Genomic DNA, 25863 nt, shown 5'->3' with positions numbered 1-25863 from the left:
AGAGTCTAATGTACAGTCTAATGGTAGTAGAGTCTAATGGTAGTAGAGTCTAATGGTACAGTCTAATGTACAGTCTAATGGTAGTAGAGTCTAATGGTAGTAGAGTCTAATGTACAGTCTAATGGTAGTAGAGTCTAATGGTAGTAGAGTCTAATGGTACTACAGTCTAATGTACAGTCTAATGGTAGTAGAGTCTAATGGTACTACAGTCTAATGGTAGTAGAGTCTAATGGTACTACAGTCTAATGGTAGTAGAGTCTAATGGTACTACAGTCTAATGGTAGTAGAGTCTAATGGTAGTAGAGTCTAATGGTACTACAGTCTAATGGTGGTAGAGTCTAATGGTACTACAGTCTAATGGTGGTAGAGTCTAATGGTACTACAGTCTAATGTACAGTCTAATGGTAGTAGAGTCTAATGGTAGTAGAGTCTAATGGTGGTAGAGTCTAATGGTACTACAGTCTAATGTACAGTCTAATGGTAGTAGAGTCTAATGGTAGTAGAGTCTAATGGTACTACAGTCTAATGGTAGTAGAGTCTAATGGTACTACAGTCTAATGTACAGTCTAATGGTAGTAGAGTCTAATGGTAGTAGAGTCTAATGGTAGTAGAGTCTAATGGTAGTAGAGTCTAATGTACAGTCTAATGGTAGTAGAGTCTAATGGTAGTAGAGTCTAATGGTACTACAGTCTAATGTACAGTCTAATGGTAGTAGAGTCTAATGGTAGTAGAGTCTAATGTACAGTCTAATGGTAGTAGAGTCTAATGGTAGTAGAGTCTAATGGTAGTAGAGTCTAATGTACAGTCTAATGGTAGTAGAGTCTAATGGTACTACAGTCTAATGGTAGTAGAGTCTAATGGTACTACAGTCTAATGGTAGTAGAGTCTAATGGTACTACAGTCTAATGGTAGTAGAGTCTAATGGTAGTAGAGTCTAATGGTACTACAGTCTAATGGTGGTAGAGTCTAATGGTACTACAGTCTAATGGTGGTAGAGTCTAATGGTACTACAGTCTAATGTACAGTAATGGTGGTAGAGTCTAATGGTGGTAGAGTCTAATGGTACTACAGTCTAATGTACAGTCTAATGGTGGTAGAGTCTAATGGTTGTACAGTCTAATGGTGGTAGAGTCTAATGGTGGTAGAGTCTAATGGTAGTAGAGTCTAATGGTACTACAGTCTAATGTACAGTCTAATGGTGGTAGAGTCTAATGGTGGTAGAGTCTAATGGTGGTAGAGTCTAATGGTGGTAGAGTCTAATGGTGGTAGAGTCTAATGGTGGTAGAGTCTAATGGTGGTAGAGTCTAATGGTACTACAGTCTAATGTACAGTCTAATGGTAGTAGAGTCTAATGGTACTACAGTCTAATGTACAGTCTAATGGTAGTAGAGTCTAATGGTAGTAGAGTCTAATGGTAGTAGAGTCTAATGTACAGTCTAATGGTAGTAGAGTCTAATGGTAGTAGAGTCTAATGGTGGTAGAGTCTAATGGTGGTAGAGTCTAATGGTACTACAGTCTAATGTACAGTCTAATGGTGGTAGAGTCTAATGGTGGTAGAGTCTAATGGTGGTAGAGTCTAATGGTGGTAGAGTCTAATGGTGGTAGAGTCTAATGGTGGTAGAGTCTAATGGTGGTAGAGTCTAATGGTGGTAGAGTCTAATGGTACTAGAGTAATGCAGTGTCATTGTTTCTCCCCTGCAACAGCAGTACAGGCATCCCATCTTATACTGACTGACACCAGCAGGCATCCCACCTTAGACTGCCTGACACCAGCGGCTGTCTGTCTGTCTCTGCCCACTCCACCAAGTCCCCATTCATCAGATACCACTTGGTGACCTGAATCCTATAGGGTAAAGTTGGCACAGAGGGTCTGGTTACTGCACTCTCCACCTCTGCAATCGCTTAACTTTATATAGCTCAAATAACTTTATTTGACATTGTTATAGAGAGTTAATTGACATGGAGACTTCATTGTTAGAATGAATTAAACTCTTTGATGGAATAAATCTCATGATTCAGGAGAAAGTAGATAAAAATCAAAGTTTATTGGTCGCGTACACAGATTTACAGATGTTATTGCTGGTGTTTTTAGCGCCAACAGTCCAGTAATATTCATTTTTACATTTTTTTTAAAGGAAATATCAGAACAAGCAATTGTGAAGGATGTCACGCTGCTTGCTTAGCGAGTACCACTTTCTCCTGATTCGGCCCATACATGGCGCGGACTCAGGACGTCTGCCTCACAAACAAACCATCCTCTTAGCCGAACGTGCCACCTCAAAAGCTAGCTAATTAGGCGACGCAAGTGGGACACTTAAGGCTGAGGAGTTCGTTTCACATCCCCATCTGATACAAAATGTCAGAGTCATCTTCAAATCCTCATTGCTCTGACTCAGCCCTTTCTCCTCTCTCTCTGACTCAGCCCTTTCTCCTCTCTCTCTGACTCAGCCCTTTCTCCTCTCTCTCTGACTCAGCCCTTTCTCATCTCGCTCTCTGACTCAGCTCTTTCTCATCTCTCTTTATGCCTCAGCCCTTTCTCCTCTCTCTCTGACTCAGCTCTTTCTCCTCTCCCTCTCTGTATGACTCAGCCCTTTCTCCTCTCTCTGTATGACTCAGCCCTTTCTCCTCTCTCTGTATGACTCAGCCCTTTCTCCTCTCTCGCTGAATCAGCTCTTTCTCCTCTCCCTCTCTGTATGACTCAGCCCTTTCTCCTCTCTCGCTGAATCAGCTCTTTCTCCTCTCTCTGTATGACTCAGCCCTTTCTCCTCTCTCGCTGAATCAGCTCTTTCTCCTCTCTCTGACTCAGCCCTTTCTCCTCTCTCTGACTCAGCCCTTTCTCCTCTCTCGCTGAATCAGCTCTTTCTCCTCTCTCTGACTCTGCCCTTTCTCCTCTCTCTGACTCTGCCCTTTCTCCTCTCTCGCTGAATCAGCTCTTTCAAATCAAATTTATTTATATAGCCCTTCATACATCAGCTGATATCTCAAAGTGCTATACAGAAACCCAGCCTAAAACCCCAAACAGCAAGCAATGCAGGTGTAGAAGCACGGTGGCTAGGAAAAACTCCCTAGAAAGGAACCTAGAGAGGAACCAGGCTATGTGGGGTGGCCAGTCCTCTTCTGGCTGTGCCGGGTGGAGATTATAACAGAACATGGCCAAGATGTTCAAATGTTCATAAATGACCAGCATGGTCGTATAATAACAAGGCAGAACAGTTGAAACTGGAGCAGCAGCACGGTCAGATGGACTGGGGACAGCAAGGAGTCATCATGTCAGGTAGTCCTGGGGCATGGTCCTAGGGCTCAGGTCCTCCGAGAGAGAGAAAGAAAGAGAGAAGGAGAGAATTAGAGAACACACACTTAGATTCACACAGGACACCAAATAGGACAGGAGAAGTACTCCAGATATAACAAACTGACCCTAGCCCCCCGACACATAAACTACTGCAGCATAAATACTGGAGGCTGAGACAGGAGGGGTCAGGAGACACTGTGGCCCCATCCGAGGACACCCCCGGACAGGGGGTAATTTTGCACGCCCAATTTGTCAGTTTTTGATTTGTTAAAGAAGTTTGAAATATCCAATAAATGTCGTTCCACTTCATGATTGTGTCCCACTTGTTGTTGATTCTTCACAAAAAAATACAGTTTTATATCTTTTTGTTTGAAGCCTGAAATGTGGCAAAAGGTCGCAAAGTTCAAGGGGGCCGAATACTTTCGCAAGGCACTGTAGGTGCTGCTGTAGGCCCTCCTTGGTTGGGGACAGCAGCACCAGGTCATCAGCAAACAGCTTTGTTCAAGTAGACTGTGATTTTTCTGTGGTCTAATAGGGGTGTCAGTGGGCTGACTGTGAACACTCTGAGAGACTCTGGGTTGAGGTCAGTGATAAAGTAACCTACTGTATTACTGTCAAGGGATGAGCTGTGGGTACCTACTAAAGGAGTCTCATCGAAGCCTACCCTTGACTATGTACAGACCCAGCGTAGGACAGAGCTGCAGGAGTTGTGACCTGTTTTCGTTGGTTGTTTTGTCATAGCTGTGTCTAGGGGGGCATATGGGGGAGGGAATGCTGTCACCTCCAGGTAGGTGTTTGTCCCTGTGTGCTGAGGGTGTCAGGTTCTTGTCCGGTTCTGGCATTTAGGTCGCCACAGACTAGTACATGTCCCTGGGCTTGGAAATGGTTGATCTACCCCTCTAGGATGGAGAAGCTGTCATTGTTAAAGTAAGCGGATTCTTTTGGGGGGATATAGGTAGCACACGAGGACATTTTTCTCTGTTGAGATCATTTCCTCATTAATTTCTAGCCAAATGTAAAATATTCCTGTTTTGACTAATTTAATAGAGTATCAGGTCTGCTCTATACCAAAGTAGCATACCCCCTGAGTCTCTTCCCTGTTTCACACCTGGAGGTTTGGTGGATGGTACTACCAGCTCTCTGTAACCTAGAGGGCAACCAGTGGGTCCATCTCCTTTAAACCATGTTTCTTGTAGGATGACAATGTCTGTATTTCCAAATCATTTGATGAAGTCTGGGTTCCGGTTCTTTAGGCCAAAGGCAGGTGACCTCAGTCCTTGTATTTTCCAGGATGAGATAAAATCTTTGTGTTCCATAGTGTCTAGTGTTGTTATCGTGTGGTTTTGGCCCGGACCATCACAGTAGGTGTGAACAGAGCATGTTGAGCATCTGATACATACCGCATAGGTCACAGGATGGGGCTTGGGGGGGGTTGTTGCTCTGCTCACAGCCTGGGCATTATGTTCTGCTGTCATGTTGAGGTCCTTGCCAGCTGTCGTTCTCCAGCCCTCTATCCCCTTTTCTCTCCTCAGTCCATGGGTTTAGCATAGTTCATATGCAGGGGGATGTCGGTCAGTGTGCTGTGATCTAAATGTGTAAATCTATGACAAAGGGTTTGAGACTCTGGGTTGGGTTTGAGACATCATTCTGCCAGACATGGTAATCAGCCTTCCCCGGAAGCAGACGGAGTCCCTCAGGTAGCCACCGCAGCATTCTAGAAAATGATCACTCATCTGCATGCTGAATATTTAGTATCTTTATGTAAAAGGGAGGGTGGATTAGATTTGTACGCTTGTTTCAGGCCCAGGGCTTCTGTTTACACTGAGTGGAACATCACAGGCTTGTTTCAGGCCCAGGGCTTCGGTTTACACTGAATGTAACATCACAGGCTTGTTTCAGGCCCAGGGCTTCTGTTTACACTGAGTGGAACATCACAGGCTTGTTTCAGGCCCAGGGCTTCTGTTTACACTGAGTGGAACATCACAGGCTTGTTTCAGGCCCAGGGCTTCTGTTTACACTGACTGGAACATCACAGGCTTGTTTCAGGCCCAGGGCTTCGGTTTACACTGAATGTAAAATCACAAGCTTGTTTCAGGCCCAGGGCTTCTGTTTACACTGAATGGAACATCACAGGCTTGTTTCAGGCCCAGGGCTTCTGTTTACACTGAATGGAACATCACAGGCTTGTTTCAGGCCCAGGGCTTCTGTTTACACTGAATGGAACATCACAGGCTTGTTTCAGGCCCAGGGCGTCTGTTAACACTGAATGGAACATCACAAGCTTCCCAGACCGTTATTGCACGATCGGTACAGAACGTGCAGAGTATGTGTGTTTGTGAAAGGCATACTTTATTCTAGGTTAAAAATATGTAGCCCTCTCTTTGTTGTGTATTTTAAGACTATAACCCTCTGCTCTCTGTACTTTCTACATGTCTAAGTGTGTAACCCTCTCTATGCTACGGTGTATCGATTTGAACTATGACCCTCTGTGTCTCCTGTAGGTGGATGAGCTGTATGAGGCATTCTGTATCCAGCGCAGGCTGAGGGAGGGAGCCAGTAAGATGAAGCAGGCCTTCTCTGCATCTCCCTCCACCAAGGCCACCAGAGAGAGCATGTCAGAGGTCAACCGCAGATACAAGGAGTACACAGAGGTGTGGATCCACGCGCATACACAACTATACTCTGTAATCATCAGGCCATTCACCGGCACCATACGGATCACCCACTTAGATCAAACACAGTTCTGGTGCCTGATATCAAAGTTTGATGAATGGGTTTGGTTTGTCTCCTGTTGTTTTTTTGTTTTTGTGCTGATCATTCTCCCTTCCTCCCCAGAATATGAGCACGTTAGAGGGGGAGCTGGAGAACATGCTGGGGGAGTTCCATATCAAAATGAAAGGTAAGACTACGGCCAGTGGGACAGCCATTAGAGTAGAGGTATCTGGTAGGGAAAACTGGAGACAAACAAGCAATGAGTATCTCTTCATCTCTCTTTGTCTCTCTCTCTCTCTCTGCCCCCCCCCCTCGCTCTCCATCCCTCTCTCACTTCAGGTCTTGCTGGTTTTGCTCGTCTCTGTCCAGGAGACCAGTATGAGGTGAGTTATATGAATGAGGCCCTCTCTACATCAGAAGTAGACAACTGTGTCTTTCCCAATCTGCAGACTGGCTCCAAAATGGCAATTATGAATACATAAAAACAACTGTTTCATGGCTCTTGACTTCTGTCTCCTTTGCCTTTCATCTATCTCTAACTCCTTTCTCTCTCTCTTCCTTTCTCCCTCTCCACCCTCCTTCCCTCTCTCTCTGTTTCTCTCCCTCTCCACCCTCCTTCCCTCTCTCTCTGTTTCTCTCCCTCTCCACCCTCCTTCCCTCTCTCTCTGTTTCTCTCCCTCTCCACCCTCCTTCCCTCTCTCTCTGTTTCTCTCCCTCTCCACCCTCCTTCCCTCTCTCTCTGTTTCTCTCCCTCTCCACCCTCCTTCCCTCTCTCTCTGTTTCTCTCCCTCTCCACCCTCCTTCCCTCTCTCTCTGTTTCTCTCCCTCTCCACCCTCCTTCCCTCTCTCTCTGTTTCTCTCCCTCTCCACCCTCCTTCCCTCTCTCTCTGTTTCTCTCCCTCTCCACCCTCCTTCCCTCTCTCTCTGTTTCTCTCCCTCTCCACCCTCCTTCCCTCTCTCTCTGTTTCTCTCCCTCTCCACCCCCTTCCCTCTCTCTCTGTTTCTCTCCCTCTCCACCCTCCTTCCCTCTCTCTCTGTTTCTCTCCCTCCCTCTGTCAGATCTTCATGCGGTATGGGCGTCAGCGCTGGAAGCTGAAGGGGAAGATAGAGGTAAACTCCAGACAGAGTTGGGACGGAGAGGAGATGGTCTTCACGCCCCTCATCACAGACCTCATCAACATCAAGGTACACGTGAGAATGTTATATCATATGATGCGGTTGGTTAGCTGATATGTTAAATACCTATCCAGGCGTGCGGGGATCTGACAGGCATCTGCAATGTATTTCATTTTGAATGTTGCCCCTGTCAAACCATTTCTGAGGGCAAACCACAGTCCTCCTAAGGTTCTGAAGCCAAATTACCTTTGAACCCTGGTCCCAACTATCTCTTTGGTCCAATCAGGTGACGGAGCTGAAGGGTCTAGCCACACATCCTGGTGGGCAGTGTGATCTGACCTCTAACTTCCTGTCTGTGGTCAAATCAGGTGACGGAGCTGAAGGGCCTGGCCACTCACATCCTGGTGGGCAGTGTGATCTGTGAGACCAAGGATCTGTTCACGGCCATGCCTCAGGTGGTGGCTGTAGACGTTAATGACCTGGGAACCATCAAACTCAACCTGGAGGTCACATGGTTGTAAGTCAGCATTTCCAAAATTAGGGGTCATGACCCCACGTGGGGTCGCCTGATTTGAAAATGGGGTTGTGCGAGAGAAACTCGCATTTGGTTCATAGAACCGGGGATACGTCAGTAACCTCTGGTAGCCACTAGATGGGTTGTAATTAACAGAGTTTCTGTTTTCTACCTACAAATGCAGCAAAAAAATAGTTTTTAACTTTTAAGCTACAAAATATTATGACCCCTTCACTGAAAGAAAAATGTTTGGGGTCCCCTGTTGTAAGTGGACTTAATTAAATGTCTATTTGACAGGGGTACATGTTTTTAAGGTGTGACTAGTGACTGTTGAATCTGAATCAAAGGAGGTTAAAGTTCACATGGAGTTATTGTTGGTGTTCAAGGAGCAGAAAAACATCAACACCAACGTCAGAACTATTGTTTTTGTAGCCGAAACACAACATTCTTTAGGACGTAGCGAGACAGACAGTAAGGTTCATACAAATCTCCGCTGTTAAACTAAATGTTAGTCTAAAATAAAGAGAATGTCTGGAGGGTTTTTATAGTGAAGATCAAGTTTCTAACTTCCCTACCTGGGCTGATGAGACAGTGGATTGTACAGTCAGATGGAACAGAATAAGTAGGCATTTTAACGTCATAGATTGGTGGAAACTTGAGGAATAGGCACCGGCTGGAATGCGCTTTTAACCAATCAGCATTCAGGATTTAGAGCCACCCGTTGTATAAAGTATTATAAACTACACTATGCTACGGTGGTTAGTTACATCGGTTAATGTTGACTAAGTGATGAAGCTATACTGTAACGCTGCCCTCTTCTGGAGAACCTGGGTGTCTGCACCAGTGTTACAGCAGAATTCACCTAGTAGTTTATAGTTCTCTAATGGACTGTCTCTCTGCTCTCCCCCCATGCAGTCCATTCGATGTGGAAGACCTGACCCTGTCTTCAGGGAACGTGAGCAAGGCCACCGCCCTGCAGAGACGAGTGTCTATCTACAGCCAGGGCACGCCAGAGACACCCACCTTCCAGGACCAGTCCTTCTTTGTGAGTCCCACACAGAGCCTCCTCCTGGGGTGGGATAGGGGAGGGGAGTGGGTGTATGGATCTAAGGATCTATGACTCCTAGTCCCATTGCTGTCTTATAACGCAGCATACTGCTCACTCACCAGCCTGCTCACAACACAGGATTCCTCGTTGCACTAACCCACTAACACAGCCCTTGTGTTGACTGGATTGTGAAACCAACAGCTTGTGTCTGTTTATGAATGCAATGGCTAAGGCTAACTAACTCACCCATCCCTCCCACCACTCACGCATCCCTCCCACCACTCACCCGTTTCTCCTCCCTCCCCTGCTCCCTTTGTGTGTGGTAAAGAAGTGGCACCCCTCCCCAACCCAGCATCGCCTGTCCCCGACCCTGCATCGCCTGTCCCCGACCCTGCATCGCCTGTCCCCGACCCAGCATCGCCTGTCCCCGACCCAGCATCGCCTGTCCCCGACCCAGCATCGCCTGTCCCCGACCCAGCATCGCCTGTCCTTCCTCCACGGTCTGAGGAACTCCCTGTTAGAGAAGCTGAGACGCAGTCGCTCCTTTGGCGACCTGGTCTCCCTCCAACCCAGGCCCAAGTCCAGCCTGGAGGGTTATGTGACTGAGGTGTGCTAGGTTAGGGCTAGACCCGATTCCCCCTGTCTGTGTGGCTGTGCCTACTGATAGTTAGCATGCTGTCTGTGTGCCTGCCTATTGTTAGCATGCTGTCTGTGTGGCTGTGCCTGCTTATTGTTAGCATGCTGTCTGTGTGGCTGTGCCTGCTTATTGTTAGCATGCTGTCTGTGTGGCTGTGGCTGCTTATAGTTAGCATGCTGTCTGTGTGGCTGCTTATTGTTAGCATGCTGTCTGTGTGGCTGCTTATTGTTAGCATGCTGTCTGTGTGGCTGCTGATATTTAGCATGCTGTCTGTGTGGGTGTTTATTGTTAGCATGCTGTCTGTGTGGCTGCTGATATTTAGCATGCTGTCTGTGTGGGTGTTTATTGTTAGCATGCTCTCTGTGTGGCTGCTTATTGTTAGCATGCTGTCTGTGTGGCTGTGCCTGCTGATAGTTAGCATGCTGTCTGTGTGGCTGCTTATTGTTAGCATGCTGTCTGTGTGGCTGTGCCTGCTGATAGTTAGCATGCTGTCTGTGTGGCTGCTTATTGTTAGCATGCTGTCTTTGTGGCTGTGCCTGCTTATAGTTAGCATGCTGTCTGTGTGGCTGTGCCTACTTATTGTTAGCATGCTGTCTTTGTGGCTGTGCCTGCTTATTGTTAGCATGCTGTCTGTGTGGCTGTGCCTGCTTATTGTTAGCATGTTGTCTGTGTGGCTGTGCCTGCTTATTGTTAGCATGTTGTCTGTGTGGCTGTGCCTGCTGATAGTTAGCATGCTGTCTGTGTGGCTGCTTATTGTTAGCATGCTGTCTGTGTGGCTGTGCCTGCTTATTGTTAGCATGCTGTCTGTGTGGCTGTGCCTGCTTATTGTTAGCATGTTGTCTGTGTGGCTGTGCCTGCTTATTGTTAGCATGTTGTCTGTGTGGCTGTGCCTGCTGATAGTTAGCATGCTGTCTGTGTGGCTGCTTATTGTTAGCATGCTGTCTGTGTGGCTGTGCCTGCTGATAGTTAGCATGCTGTCTGTGTGCCTGTTTATAGTTAGCATGCTGTCTGTGTGGCTGTGCCTGCTTATAGTTAGCATGCTGTCTGTGTGGCTGTGCCTGCTTATTGTTAGCATGTTGTCTGTGTGGCTGTGCCTGCTGATAGTTAGCATGCTGTCTGTGTGGCTGCTTATTGTTAGCATGCTGTCTGTGTGGCTGTGCCTGCTTATTGTTAGCATGCTGTCTGTGTGGCTGTGCCTACTTATTGTTAGCATGCTGTCTGTGTGGCTGTGCCTGTTTATAGTTAGCATGCTGTCTGTGTGGCTGTGCCTGCTTATAGTTAGCATGCTGTCTGTGTGGCTGTGCCTGCTTATAGTTAGCATGCTGTCTGTGTGGCTGTGCCTGCTTATAGTTAGCATGCTGTCTGTGTGGCTGTACCTGCTTATAGTTAGCATGCTGTCTGTGTGGCTGTACCTGCTTATAGTTAGCATGCTGTCTTTGTGGCTGTGCCTGCTTATAGTTAGCATGCTGTCTGTGTGGCTGTGCCTGCTGATAGTTAGCATGCTGTCTTTGTGGCTGTACCTGCTTATAGTTAGCATGCTGTCTTTGTGGCTGTACCTGCTTATAGTTAGCATGCTGTCTTTGTGGCTGTGCCTGCTTATAGTTAGCATGCTGTCTGTGTGGCTGTGCCTGCTGATAGTTAGCATGCTGTCTTTGTGGCTGTACCTGCTTATAGTTAGCATGCTGTCTGTGTGGCTGTGCCTGCTTATAGTTAGCATGCTGTCTGTGTGGCTGTACCTGCTTATAGTTAGCATGCTGTCTTTGTGGCTGTGCCTGCTGATAGTTAGCATGCTGTCTGTGTGGCTGTGCCTGCTGATAGTTAGCATGCTGTCTGTGTGCCTGTTTATAGTTAGCATGCTGTCTGTGTGGCTGTGCCTGCTTATAGTTAGCATGCTGTCTTTGTGGCTGTGCCTGCTTATTGTTAGCATGGAGTGGCATGTGTCAGCTTGTGTAGAACTAGAAAAGAGGAGTTAACTGTGATGCTTCTCTCTCTCTCACTCTCTCTCACTCCATCTCTCTCTCTCTCTCTCTCTCTCTCTCTCTCTCTCTCTCTCTCGCTCTCTCGCTCTCTCGCTCTCTCTCACTCCATCTCTCTCTCTCTCTCTCCCCCCCAGTCCACCCTCCCTGATGACGTCTTTGAGAACAGTGGGTGTGGTAACACCGAGTGCAAGCGCCTCTCCTTCACCTTCTCCGATACTTCAGTCTCCTCCCCCAGCCTCGCCCCCGGCCAGTCCAACCCCGAAATCACCGTCACGCCCCCTGAAACCTGCCCCCAGCCCCAAATCCCCAACGTTGAAGTCACCGTTCGAATACATGCAGACGTAGTGGAAGAGGCAGAGGAAGGTGAGGAGGAAGAGGAGAGTAGCAGCGGCAGCGTGAGTACCAGCCTGGTCAGCGAGGAGGCGGAGTCAGAGTGGGAGAGGGCGGAGTCCCAGTGTAACGGAGGATCCGTCTCTCTCTGCTCGGAGAGGCAGCTGTCTGCGGCCGCTCCTGGGGGTGTGTGTCCGGACCTCGCTCGGCCGGACAGGGATGGTGATGAAGATGACAGGTAATAGATGGATGTTTTGTCTTTATGATGTGCAGAGGCCAAACGAATCTCCCCTTGAGGGACAATGAAATTGTGTTGTATTGTAACGTATTCTATTGTCAGCTCGGAGCTACTGAAGCCCGTAGAACTTGACACTGAAGAACCAGGCAGCTTGACCAGGCAACTGGTGAGGAGACTGACATCGTCTGACATTCTGCCCGAGGCGGGGGTTCTGAGCTGGGCTGGGGAGGGGAGCCGGGCCTTCCTGGAGAGCAACCTGGAAGAAACCCTGCAGAGTCTGCTACTGAGGCTAGAGTCACTGGGACAACGCTGTAGAGAGCTACAGGACCTGGAACAGGAAGTGATGCACCTGGAGGACCTACTCAAGGTGAGGCCTGTACTTTCTCCTCAAGCAACTGTGTGTGCATCACAGGGTTGGAGGTCAATGCAATATTAGCTCAATTTGACATTTCATTTCTCCGTAGGAATTCATTTCAAATCCTGAATTGACTTCAGACAGAATTGAGCCCAACCCTGGTGCATTACCTGTTACATTTGAGTCATTTAGCAGACGCTCTTATCCAAAGCGACTAACAGGAGCGATTAGGGGTAAGTGCCTTGTTCAAGGGCACATCGACAGATTTTTCACCTACTCGACTTGGGGATTCAAACCAGCAACCTTTCGGTTACTAACCCAATCCCCTTAACCGCTACGCTACCTTCAGTTCAAGCTGAGGCTACATTGTTTCTGTTGACCTTTATGAAAAAGTATTATCTGCTGAAATATTTGTAAGAGCGGTAGTTTATGATAGTTGTTTTATGTACATAGGTTTTATTGTGACTGTAGCCTCATTGTAGCCTTGACATCCAGTTTAATCTCCTATGACTGCAGGTCGTCTCTCCCTCAGTAGTAGGCCAACCTAGTCTGGCATTACCAGACAACCCACACCCTGCAGGGTTCTTCAGGGTCTGATCTCTCCCTCAGTAGTAGGCCAACCTAGTCTGGCATTACCAGACAACCCACACCCTGCAGGGTTCTTCAGGGTCTGATCTCTCCCTCAGTAGTAGGCCAACCTAGTCTGGCATTACCAGACAACCCACACCCTGCAGGGTTCTTCAGGGTCTGATCTCTCCCTCAGTAGTAGGCCAACCTAGTCTGGCATTACCAGACAACCCACACCCTGCAGGGTTCTTCAGGGTCTGATCTCTCCCTCAGTAGTAGGCCAACCTAGTCTGGCATTACCAGACAACCCACACCCTGCAGGGTTCTTCAGGGTCTGATCTCTCCCTCAGTAGTAGGCCAACCTAGTCTGGCATTACCAGACAACCCACACCCTGCAGGATTCTTCAGGGTCTGATCTCTCCCTCAGTAGTAGGCCAACCTAGTCTGGCATTACCAGACAACCCACACCCTGCAGGGTTCTTCAGGGTCTGATCTCTCCCTCAGTAGTAGGCCAACCTAGTCTGGCATTACCAGACAACCCACACCCTGCAGGGTTCTTCAGGGTCTGATCTCTCCCTCAGTAGTAGGCCAACCTAGTCTGGCATTACCAGACAACCCACACCCTGCAGGGTTCTTCAGGGTCTGATCTCTCCCTCAGCAGTAGGCCAATCTAGTCTGGCATTACCAGACAACCCACACCCTGCAGGGTTCTTCAGGGTCTGATCTCTCCCTCAGTAGTAGGCCAACCTAGTCTGGCATTACCAGACAACCCACACCCTGCAGGGTTCTTCAGGGTCTGATCTCTCCCTCAGTAGTAGGCCAACCTAGTCTGGCATTACCAGACAACCCACACCCTGCAGGGTTCTTCAGGGTCTGATCTCTCCCTCAGTAGTAGGCCAACCTAGTCTGGCATTACCAGACAACCCACACCCTGCAGGGTTCTTCAGGGTCTGATCTCTCCCTCAGTGCCGCCTCCCGGGCCACAGGAGCAGGTCGTCCAGCCTCACTCTGATGGTTGAGAGCGCCCTGGAGAGCTTCGACTTCCTCAACACCTCCGACTTTGACGACGATGACACGGGTGATGACCACTCCCTCCAGCGCTCCGTGTTCTTTGACATGGAGGCGGACAGTATCGGGTGAGTCAGGAGGGAGGGATGGGAGGAGGCAAGTCCTCTCCCCTGTCCTCTCGCTAGTCTACTACCCCTCTGTCCCTGCCTAGGAGATGGTGGTGGTGACCATGTCTGTCTCCTTCCATCTGCCTCTAACATCTGTCTGCTAACCCCACTGTCCCTCCACAGCCAATGAGATTCTACTGGGCCTGTGTATGTGTGTGGGACTAACCCAGGCTGTTTTTCTCCCCTCTATCTGTCTCTCTCTCCCCCCCTCTATCTGTCTCTCTCCCACCTCTATCTGTCTCTCTCCCACCTCTCTCTCCCACCTCTATCTGTCTCTCTCCCACCTCTATCTGACTCTCTCTCTCTCTCCCCCAACTCTATCTGTCTCTCTCCCCCTCTGTCTCACTCTCTCCCACCTCTATCTGACTCCCTCTCTCCCCCTCTGTCTCTCTCTCTCCCACCTCTCTGTCTCGCTCTCTCCCACCTCTCTGTCTCGCTCTCTCCCCCTCTGTCTCTCTCTCCCCCTCTGTCTCTCTCTCTCCCCCTCTCTCTCTCTCTCCGCCTCTCTCTGTCTCTCTCCCCCTCTCTCTCCCCCTCTCTCCGTCTCTCTCCCCCCTCTCTGTCTCTCTCCCCTCGGTCTCTCTCGCTCCCCTCACCTCTCTCCTCCATCTCTCTCCCCCCTCTCTGTCTCTCTTGCTCCCTCACCTCTCTCCCCCCTCTCTCTCCCCCTCTCTCTGTCTCTCTCTCTCTCCCCCTCTCTCTCCCCTTCTCTCTGTCTCTCTCGCTCCCCCTACCTGTCTCTGTCTCTCTCCCATCTGTCTCTCTCCCTCTCTCCCTCTCTCCCATCTGTCTCTCTCCCTCTCTCCCATCTGTCTCTCTCTCATCTGTCTCCCTCCCTCTCTCCCATCTGTCTCTCTCCCCCTCCCATCTGTCTCTCTCCCCCTCCCATCTGTCTCTCTCCCCCTCCCATCTGTCTCTCTCCCCCTCCCATCTGTCTCTCTCCCCCTCTATCTGTCTCTCCCCCATCTGTCTCTCTCCCCCTCCCATCTGTCTCTCTCCCCCTCTACCTGTCTCTCCCCCTCTGTCTCTCCCCCTGTCTCTCCCCCCATCTGTCTCTCCCCCTGTCTCTCTCTCCCTCCCATCTGTCTCTCTCCCCCTCCCATCTGTCTCACTCCCCTCTGTCTCTCCCCATCTGTCTCTCTCCCCCTCCCATCTGTCTCTCCCCTCCCATCTGTCTCACTCCCCCTCTATCTGTCTCACTCCCCCTCTATCTGTCTCTCCCCCTCTATCTGTCTCACTCCCCCTCTATCTGTCTCTCCCCCTCTATCTGTCTCTCCCCTCTATCTGTCTCTCTCCCCCATCTGTCTCTCTCCCTGTCTCTCCCCTATCTGTCTCTCTCCCCCTCCCATCTGTCTCACTCCCCCTCTATCTGTCTCTCCCCCTCTGTCTCTCCCCTGTCTCTCCCCCATCTGTCTCTCCCCCTGTCTCTCTCTCCCTCCCATCTGTCTCTCCCCCTCCCTCTGTCTCTCCCCCTGTCTCTCCCCCTCTATCTGTCTCTCCCCCATCTGTCTCTCTCCCCCTCCCATCTGTCTCACTCCCCCTCCCATCTGTCTCACTCCCCCTCTATCTGTCTCACTCCCCCTCTATCTGTCTCACTCCCCTCTATCTGTCTCTCCCCTCTATCTGTCTCTCTCCCCCATCTGTCTCCATCCCCTGTCTCTCTCCCCTGTCTCTCCCCTATCTGTCTCTCTCCCCCTCCCATCTGTCTCACTCCCCCTCTCTGTCTCTCCCCCTGTCTCTCCCCCTCCCATCTGTCTCTCTCCCCTGTCTCTCCCCCTCTGTCTCTCCCCCTGTCTCTCCCCCATCTGTCTCTCCCCTGTCTCTCTCCCCCTCCCATCTGTCTCACTCCCCCTCTATCTGTCTCTCCCCCTCCCATCTGTCTCTCCCCCTGTCTCTCTCTCTCTCCCCCTCTGTCTCTCTCTCTCCTCCTCTGTCTCTCCCCCTCCCATCTGTCTCTCACCCTGTCTCTCTCTCCCCCAATCTGTCTCTCCCCCTCCCATCTGTCTCTCCCCCTGTCTCTCTCTCTCCCCCTCTGTCTCTCTCTCTCCCCCTCTGTCTCTCCCCCTCCCATCTGTCTCTCCCACTGTCTCTCTCTCTCCCCCTCTGTCTCTCTCTCTCCCCCTCTGTCTCTCCCCCTCCCATCTCTCTCCCCCATCTGTCTCTCTCCCCCTCCCATCTGTCTCTCCCCCTGTCTCTCTCTCTCCCCCTCCCATCTGTCTCTCCCCCTCCCATCTGTCTCTCCCCCTTCCCATCTGTCTCTCCCCCTCTCTCTCCCCTGTATATTCGTCTGTTTGAAGTTAGTGTACAAACCCGAAAGTAAAAAACGCAAAACCGAAACTTAAGAACTGGAAGCTTAAAAATAGCATATATAGAACATATCTAACCGCTTCTTAGACTTGCTTCCAATGAGAATGACATATCTATGTGAATTTGGTCAGGTCGCCCCCCAAAATTACATATTGTAGATTTAAATTAATGGATTCGTACTGCATTTAACTCTAGCATCCCATATCATGCTGATTCACATACTGTTATATTCTAATGGCTTTAGTAGTGATTGTAGTGCACTTCTATACTTCTACACTTCTATACTTCTACACTTCTATACTCTGCTGCTTCCTTCTGGTGACAGTGTGTATCTCCTGTCTGTCTTAACAGACCTGGGGGCCCGCACCCAGAGGTCAGGTGTCACCTGAGTGAAGCCCTGACGGAGGACACCGGGGTGGGCAACAGTGTGGCCGGCAGCCCCCTGCCTCTCACTACCGGCAACGAGAACCTGGACGTGGCCATCGTAATTCACCTGCAGTACTGCGACCATCTCATCCAGGTGAATTAACATGTTCCAGTAATTTCAAACATTTCTAATCGATAACAATCTAACTTAACAGACTGAAAACGAATTATGAAGCGGTTGTAGTAAAATGTAATTTGCATCGATCTAATAGTGCGGGGTGGAAGCTCTCCCATCATTTATTGGCCACAACTACGTGTGACTGTGTCTGTGTGTAATGACAGCTCCTGTCCAGTGGGGGGAGCCCTTGGCAGCGTCGAGCCCAGCTCCAGAAGCTCTCAGCTCAGACTCAGCTGCTAGAGGAACTGGGAGAGATCAGCACAGAACGCCTGGGGAGCATCACCTCTGCTGCTGACGGTGAGTAGTCTACTCTGGAGCAGGGGACAGAGTCATTGGAGCAGGGGACAGAGTCATTGGAGCAGGGGACAGAGTCATTGGAGCAGGGGACAGAGTCATTGGAGCAGGGGACAGAGTCATTGGAGCAGGGGACAGAGTCATGGGAGCAGGGGACAGAGTCATGGGAGCAGGGGACAGAGTCATGGGAGCAGGGGACAGAGTCATGGGAGCAGGGGACAGAGTCATGGGAGCAGTGAGACCTTTTTTTTTACCCCTTTTTCCTGATATCCAATTGGTAGTTACAGTCTTGTCTCATCGCTGCTACTCCCGTACGGACTCGGGAGAGACGAAGGTCGAGAGCCATGCGTCCTCCGAAACACAACCCAACCAAGCCACACTGCTTCTTGACACAATGCCCACTGAACCCGAAAGCCAGCCGCACCAATGTGTCAGAAGAAACACTGTGTCAGCATGCACTGCGCCCGGCAGGAGTCGCTGGTGTGCGATGGGACAAGGACATCCCTGCCGGCCAAACCCTCCCCTAACCCGAACGACGCTGGGCCTATTGTGCACCGCCCCATGGGTCTCCCAGTGGCAGCCGGCTGCGACAGAGCCCGGACTCGAACCAGGATCTCTAGTGGCACAGCCTTAGACCACTGCGCCACTCGGGAGGCCCACAGGAGGAGTGGGACTTGAGGGGACTAATTCACTGAGCAGTGTGTTTTCGTCTTTCTGACTTACACATTTATCTATAACCTAATAATGAATCTCCGTCTGTCCTCTCTCTCTCAGTGCTCCCAGGGCTGTCGGAGCGGCCTGCTCGGATGGCTCTGTGGTCGGAGTGTAGTGGTTCTGGTGCACTGTTCCACGCTACGCTGGACCGGGTGCTCAAACACATGCACCACTGCTACACTCGCCCACTGCAGGAGAGACACCCACACACCGCAGCTGACACAGGTAGGCACTCTTCGTTATATGTCTTAAAATGTATAACTACTGTGTTGTGTTTAACTATGTGTGTCCAACATATGCGAATGCAGCTTATTTCTATGTGAAAACTGAAATGGTCTATTCATTCCTTTTTCCATTTTAGTATGCCAATTGAGTATCATATTGTGATTTTTTTTTTAAAATATTTTTATACAGTACATTAGGAAAGTAATCAGACCCCTTCCCATTTTCCACATTTTGTTACGTTACAGCTTTATTCTAAAATTGATTAAATAGATATTTTTTTGTCATCAACCCATACTCAATACCCCTGAATGACAAAGCGAGAACAAGCTCTGTCAGGTTGGATGGGGAGCGTCGCTCTGTCCGGTTGGATGGGGAGCGTCGCTCTGTCCGGTTGGATGGGGAGCGTCGCTCTGTCAGGTTGGATGGGGAGCGTCGCTCTGTCAGGTTGGATGGGGAGCGTCGCTCTGTCCGGTTGGATGGGGAGCGTCGCTCTGTCAGGTTGGATGGGGAGCGTCGCTCTGTCCGGTTGGATGGGGAGCGTCGCTCTGTCCGGTTGGATGGGGAGCGTCGCTCTGTCCGGTTGGATGGGGAGCGTCGCTCTGTCCGGTTGGATGGGGAGCGTCGCTCTGTCCGGTTGGATGGGGAGCGTCGCTCTGTCCGGTTGGATGGGGAGCGTCGCTCTGTCCGGTTGGATGGGGAGCGTCGCTCTGTCCGGTTGGATGGGGAGCGTCGCTGCACAGGTGTTTTCATTTCTCTCAACAGATGTTCGAGTTCAGGGTTCAGGTCCGGACTCTGGCTGGGTCACTCAAGGAATTTTTTTGTGTACCCTTCCCCAGATCTGTGCCTTGACACAATCCTGTCTCGGAGCGCTATGGACAATTCTTTCGACCTCATGGCTTGGTTTTTGCTCTGACAGGCACTGTCAACTGTTGGACCTTATATAGACAGGTGTGTGCCTTTCCAAATCATGTCCAATCAATTGAATTTACCACAGATGGACTTCAATGAAGTTGTAGAAACATCTCAAGGATGATCAATGGAAACAGCATGCACCTGATCTAAATTTTGAGTCTCATAGCAAAGGGTCTGAATACTTACGTAAATAAGGTATTTCTGTTTTTATTTCTTATAAATTTGCTAACATGGAAAAGCTGTTTTTGCTTTGTCATTATTGGGTATTGTGTGTAGATTGAGGGGAATTTAAAATCATTTTTAGAATAAGGCTGTAACATAACAAACCGTCAAAGGGCTGTGAATGCTTTTGGGAATGCACTGTATATTAGGGATCGCTTGCTGTATATAAGGGTATGTGAGATCAGGGAGATGTACCTGTCCAGAGTTGTTTATTAGGACATTTATTAGGAAACTATTTAGCTCAATTTATGAAATAAACAACCATTTTGTCTCATTGTTTGTTTCCACTACAATTGCTGCCTAACCTTGCTGCATCCCCCCCCAATGGAAATATACCTTTAAGCTTCATTGGGTTGTCCTTGATGATTTTCTTACATTGTATGTGGAGGTGTCACCGGCTGGAGACCCTTATGTGTATTTAAAAAATGTTCTAATAAATTAAATCAATCAATCAACAGGTATGGCTGAAATAGCCGAATCAACTCATTTGAAGGGGTGTGCACATACTTTTGTATATACACTGCTCAACAAAATAAAGGAAACACTAAAATAACACATCCTAGATCTGAATGAATAAAATATTCTTATTAAATACTTTTTTCTTTGCATAGTTGAATGTGCTGACAACAAAATCACACAATTATCAATGGAAATCAAATTTATCAACCCATGGAGGTCTGGGTTTGGAGTCACACTCAAAATTAAAGTGGAAAACCACACTACAGGCAGATCCAACTTTGATGTAATGTCCTTAAAACAAGTCAAAATGAGGCTCAGTAGTGTGTGTGGCCTCCACGTGCCTGTATGACCTCCCTACAATGCCTGGGCATGCTCCTGATGAGGTGGTGGATGGTCTCCTCCTGAGGGATCTCCTCCCAGACCTGGACTGAAGCATCCGCCAACTCCTGGACAGTCTGTGGTGCAACGTTGGTGGATGGAGTGAGACATGAGGTCCCAGATGTGCTCAATTGGATTCAGGTCTGGGGAACGGGCGGGCCAGTCCATAGCATCAATGCCTTCCTCTTGCAGGAACTGCTGACACACTCCAGCCACATGAGGTCTAGCATTGTCTTGCATTAGGAGGAACCCAGGGCCAACCGCACCAGCATATGGTCTCACAAGGGGTCTGAGGATCTCATCTCGGTACCTAATGGCAGTCAGGCTACCTCTGGCGAGCACATGGAGGGCTGTGCGGTCCCCCAAAGAAATGCCACCCCACACCATGACTGACCCACCGCCAAACCGGTCATGCTGGAGGATGTTGCAGGCAGCAGAACGTTCTCCACGGCGTCTCCAGGCTGTCACATGTGCTCAGTGTGAACCTGCTTTCATCTGTGAAGAGCACAGGGCGCCAGTGGCGAATTTGCCAATCTTGGTGTTCTCTGGCAAATGCCAAACGTCCTGCACGGTGTTGGGCTGTAAGCACAACACCCACCTGTGGACGTCGGGCCCTCATACCACCCTCATGGAGTCTGCTCAAACGGTCAGAAACAGACACATCCACATTTGTGGCCTGCTGGAGGTCATTTTGCAGGGCTCTGGCAGTGCTCCTCCTGCTCCTCCTTGCACAAAGGCGGAGGTAGTGGTCCTGCTGCTGGGTTGTTGCCCTCCTACAGCCTCCTCCACGTCTCCTGATGTACTGGCCTGTCTCCTGGTAGCACCTCCATGCTCTGGACACTACGCTGACAGACACCGCAAACCTTCTTGCCACAGCTCGCATTGATGTGCCATCCTGAATGAGCAGCACTACCTGAGCCACTTGTGTGGGTTGTAGACTCCGTCTCATGCTACCACTAGAGTGAAAGCACCGCCAGCATTCAAAAGTGACCAAAACATCAGCCAGGAAGCATAGGAACTGAGAAGTGGTCTGTGGTTATCACCTGCCACTCCTTTATTGGGGGTGTCTTGCTAATTGCCTATAATTTCCACCTGTTGTCTATTCCATTTGCACAACAGCATGTGAAATTTATTGTCAATCAGTGTTGCTTCCTAAGTGGACAGTTTGATTTCACAGAAGTGTGATTGACTTGGAGTTACATTGTGTTGTTTAAGTGTTCCCTTTATTTTTTTTGAGCAGTGTGTATGTATGTATATATATATATATATATATATATATATATATATACAGTGCCTTGCGAAAGTATTCGGCCCCCTTGAACTTTGCGAAATCTTTTTGTATCCAAATCCGGCTTTAAACTTCTTCACAACAGTATCTCGGACCTGCCTGGTGTGTTCCTTGTTCTTCATGATGCTCTCTGCGCTTTTAACGGACCTCTGAGACTATCACAGTGCAGGTGCATTTATAAGGAGACTTGATTACTCACAGGTGGATTGTATTTATCATCATTAGTCATTTAGGTCAACATTGGATCATTCAGAGATCCTCACTGAACTTCTGGAGAGAGTTTGCTGCACTGAAAGTAAAGGGGCTGAATAATTTTGCATGCCCAATTTTTCAGTTTTTGATTTGTTAAAAAAGTTTGAAATATCCAATAAATGTCGTTCCACTTCATGATTGTGTCCCACTTGTTGTTGATTCTTCACAAAAAAATACAGTTTTATATCTTTATGTTTGAAGCCTGAAATGTGGCAAAAGGTCGCAAAGTTCAAGGGGGCCGAATACTTTCGCAAGGCACTGTATATATATATATATATATATATATATTCTATACAAAGTGCATGACACGTATGGTGTGTTTGTGATTAAGTCTGATTGCTTATATAATATAAATGTCATTTAGCAGACGTTTTTATCCAAAGCGACTTAGTCCATGCTGCATATATAATTACACCATGGTGTGTAGTGCAGTAGTCACTGTTTATAATCTCACACAGCTGTCTCAGTACTGTCACTGTATATATCTCACACAGCTGTCTCAGTACTGTCACTGTATATATCTCACACAGCTGTCTCAGTACTGTCACTGTATATATCTCACACAGCTGTCTCAGCACTGTCACTGTATATATCTCACACAGCTGTCTCAGCACTGTCACTGTATATATCTCACACGGATGCCTCTCTCTTCCCTCCCCAGTGATCCGGCTGGTGGTGAGTGAGATGGTGGACAGGAGTGATCTGGCCTCCTCCCCTACCTGCCACCCCCCTTCGGCCCGGTCCCAGGACGTGGTCCCTCCTTCGGCCCGGTCCCAGGACGTGGTCCCCCCTTCGGCCCGGTCCCAGGACGTGGTCCCCCCTTCGGCCCGGTCCCAGGACATGGTCACAGTGTTTCAGTTCCACAGCTACATCTCAGAGCACAGCGTGGAGGACATGGAGGAACACCTATTGCAGGTGGCCAGAGAAGGTAAGACGCAGGACCAACACACATTCTGACGTACATGTTATTCAATCATTTCATCCAAACTGCTCACGTGCTTCTGCGTAGCCAGGTGCTAAAATACAACTGGGTTCAATTTTTGACAAGTCCCGCCTCTTCCATCTCATTGGTATTTAGGAGTACATACCCACGTGGTTGATTGAAAGATGAACTAAGGTCCATACTCCAGTATAGTTGGTGGTGGTAATATACCAGAGGTCCCATACACCTTCAAGTTGGTTGCCAACCTCCATATATAAAGTCCACAAAAGAAGAAGACTGAAGGAGGAGAGATTATTTGATTTGATGTAACTAGGCAAGTCAGTTAAGAACAAATTCTTATTTTACAATGATGGCCTACCCCGGCCAAACCCTCCCCTAACCCGGACGACGTTGGGACAATTACTAGAACCTAACTAGGTTCCCCTTTTATCTGTGGATTAATTCTCAAGAGTAGAGAACACACCATTTTGTGTGACTCAAAATGGCTCAAAATTCTACAAAGATCCAGAAAAAAAGGTCAGAGTGTTTTTCAGGTAAATTAACAACCCAGTGTTTATATCCCAGGACAAGTTGTCTAGCAACAGTAAGCTAGCTAGCTAAATGGCCATGAATGTGCCATGTGTTTTCGAACTGTCCCCAAATTAAAATAGTTGGTTCATAGTTTTTGGTATTTCTACCTACGTGTCCTGGTCACATCTGGTGTGGATGGTCCAAATCAACATGTGCGATGGCGGACACACGTCTGCCTGGCGGAGTCAGCATGTGAGGGGGTCCACTGAACAAAACTAGGCTTGTAAGTACCTGTGAGTTAATTTAGTTATTTTGTCCTCCCCTCAGCTGTGTTTGCGGAGGGCCTGAGCGGTGGCGACTCGGAGCGTTGTCTAAAGGAATTAGAAGAGGTGTCACACACCGGCCTGTGTCCCCGGCAGCAGACCCTCAGGGCGCTGGCTTCCCTCCTCTCCCACCAAGACCCCCAGCTCAGCGAGGCTGCAGCTGCCTACATCACCTCTGCTTCCTCACACACACCCTTCAGGTCAAAGGTCAGTGTGTGTGTGTCAGTAGGCTTGATCCTTGACCCACTCAGGCTAAAGTAAACCCAGCCCTAATATAAACACCATTTGTCTGTCAAGGTCACGAAGCCTGCCTAGAATACTGGACAGGTGCTATGACTGGGCAGTAACTTGAGTTTGTTCATTTGTGTTTCTGTGTGTCTTTACAGGCGGTGGATTGCTACACACAGGCCTTGTGGGAGGATGGAGTTCAAACCCAAAGGTCTGCCTGTGCTGCTCTTAGCTGTCTACAGGTTAGTGTTGCTTTTCACTTTTAGCTATAGAACCGACATTTCCCCTTCATATTCATATGATGCATCTTATTATGACGTCTCTCTGAAGCGAGAGGATCTGTTACACCGGTTATCAAACCCCTCTGTTTCTTTCTCCATCTCAGGCAGTAGAGAGCCTCCGGGCGGTGGTGTCACTGTGCAACTCGGCAGATGAGGAGCTTCGCCATGTTGCCATAGAAACCCTGCTCACTTTCGGTGAGTGACAGTTTGACAAAAAAATCTTCTGTCCATTTTTAGAACCCATCAATGTCTGTTTTAAGCAAAAGATGAATTTAATTGACTTATACAGGTGAAGAGGGCCGCCTGGCGTATGAGCAGCTGGACACGATGCCCCGAGAGATGGTACGACTGGGGACGCGGCGAGGGAACGCCGTCACCACCGCCTTCTGAAAGCACAGGACTAACTAAATGAACCTAGGAGCCTCACATCCACAGGAGGGGGACGACCCCCTTGAACAACCCCCCGCCCCGACTGTGCTTTGAGCCATGCAGACTAGACATGCGTTTAAATGGACACAGCTAGGGGGAGTGGCCGCATCAACGCAGAGGAGCCCAACTAAACATGGAAGGGCCACGTCTCATCCTTATCAACAGACTGGTGTAAATCCTAACTGTCCATTCTCTGACCACCACTATTAAACCATCTCTCACTGCACAGACAGAGCATCTCTACCATCACAACTTATGATGATTATCCCGGCTGTGTTTGATATATGATGTCCTTATATAACTCATTTGTTTTAGGAGGTGCCGTTCATTAGACAAAAGGTTATTTGCGCTTTTCGAATTGCACTGTGTCAGACATGTAAATATAATAGCATTATACTCTGAACTGGATTTATTTGGTCTTATGTACTGTTGAGATTCAGGGATTTTACAGACCATTTGAACACTTTCTGTCAGAGGGTGTAAGCAAGAGCCATGGAAGATCATTTAGGGGACAAATGGACAGTCAAATCGCTCGGAAGGAGGTAGTTAAAAGCAACGCTCGCAGGTCCTCGTCAACATGCATAAAGAAGGAAGTCTAGAGATAGTAGTTACCAGGAAGCAATGTTCTCACTCCAACATGCACAACATGAAGAGAGACATACTTGGACTGCCTTTCAAACAAAGTTCTCTACTCACACATGCCTGGGATCTACATTCAGAGATTGAATGTCTGCTTGCTGGGAACTGATGAGATTTGATCATGATTTATTTCATTGGAAGCAGGTACGACTGGACTCGAGGAGTGAGTGTGAGTCAGGGATAGTTAGTATGAAAGGAGAATGCACTTTCTCCATAACTATACAGTGCAGAACCAAGGGCCTGTCTAAGTGGATGATGCTTCGAATCGTCAAGGACTGAGGCTATAAGCACTCTGCCTAGCTTTTTATGCCAGTTGCATCTATACTACTGAGTCCGGTGCTTCTTCAGCATGACAGTGTTTTTCTCGACTTAATTTATTTACATCACATTTGTGATTCTAATATTTAATTTACTTTTGAGTAAGAGGGCAGAATGCAGATACTATTTCACATGTAAAAATTGTATATTTGGTGTTTTTTTTGCTCATGTTTGATTTAAAAGTTTCATTAAAAAAAGGACTCATTAACATGGGAATGATCTTGCTTACATAAAATGTTACTGGAAATATATATATTTTCCACTCTTTTAAATGTATTTGTACATTAAGTAAGATGGATGGCTGGTATTATTTGGAGGATTTACGAACATAATCAGAGAGCATTTCCCCCGCTACTTTATTACGCAAGGAAAGCCTGAAAATGAACATTTATTCTGAAGATATCTTTGACCTGGCCACTACACCCAGGCTCACCTACAAAGAACAACCATAAACAACCATCAGAATTATCATCTTAATCCTGTGACATGAGATCGGCTTCTAACCGCACTGTCCTAAAGCCATAACGATACGAAAAGGTGTGTTTTAGGCGGTAATATGTGAAATAATATTTGTTCTTTTGTATATTAAAGCTGTGAAATGTGTGAAAGTTGTTACTAAAACTGAAGATGGCTT

The 25863-nt window shown here is 48.4% G+C and overlaps 1 protein-coding gene across 3 annotated transcripts in view; it reads left to right on the top strand.

The window, feature by feature from the left end:
• LOC112229211 (rho family-interacting cell polarization regulator 2-like) overlaps nucleotides 1–24307 on the top strand; it is a 133473-nt gene extending 109166 nt beyond the window's left edge. For 2 of the 3 annotated variants that reach the window (XM_042310415.1, XM_042310416.1), the window contains exons 7-24: nucleotides 5794–5943; nucleotides 6128–6191; nucleotides 6344–6387; nucleotides 7064–7189; nucleotides 7489–7637; nucleotides 8550–8679; nucleotides 9011–9289; nucleotides 11433–11866; nucleotides 11969–12233; nucleotides 13755–13924; nucleotides 16622–16790; nucleotides 16979–17111; nucleotides 17883–18047; nucleotides 22220–22486; nucleotides 23339–23541; nucleotides 23721–23804; nucleotides 23948–24038; nucleotides 24133–24307. In XM_042310415.1, coding sequence (XP_042166349.1) covers nucleotides 5794–5943; nucleotides 6128–6191; nucleotides 6344–6387; nucleotides 7064–7189; nucleotides 7489–7637; nucleotides 8550–8679; nucleotides 9011–9289; nucleotides 11433–11866; nucleotides 11969–12233; nucleotides 13755–13924; nucleotides 16622–16790; nucleotides 16979–17111; nucleotides 17883–18047; nucleotides 22220–22486; nucleotides 23339–23541; nucleotides 23721–23804; nucleotides 23948–24038; nucleotides 24133–24233 — 3024 coding nt within the window. In that variant the 3' untranslated portion in view covers nucleotides 24234–24307. The remainder of the gene's footprint in view (nucleotides 1–5793; nucleotides 5944–6127; nucleotides 6192–6343; nucleotides 6388–7063; nucleotides 7190–7488; nucleotides 7638–8549; nucleotides 8680–9010; nucleotides 9290–11432; nucleotides 11867–11968; nucleotides 12234–13754; nucleotides 13925–16621; nucleotides 16791–16978; nucleotides 17112–17882; nucleotides 18048–22219; nucleotides 22487–23338; nucleotides 23542–23720; nucleotides 23805–23947; nucleotides 24039–24132) is intronic. The other variant, XM_042310417.1, reaches the window with a different exon arrangement.
• Nucleotides 24308–25863: the final 1556 nt, after the last annotated feature.

This window comes from Oncorhynchus tshawytscha, linkage group LG31 (genome assembly GCF_018296145.1).
Source record: "Oncorhynchus tshawytscha isolate Ot180627B linkage group LG31, Otsh_v2.0, whole genome shotgun sequence".
In the NCBI taxonomy this organism is placed as follows: Eukaryota; Metazoa; Chordata; class Actinopteri; order Salmoniformes; family Salmonidae; genus Oncorhynchus; species Oncorhynchus tshawytscha.
This window is presented reverse-complemented; position numbering and strand designations above follow the sequence as displayed.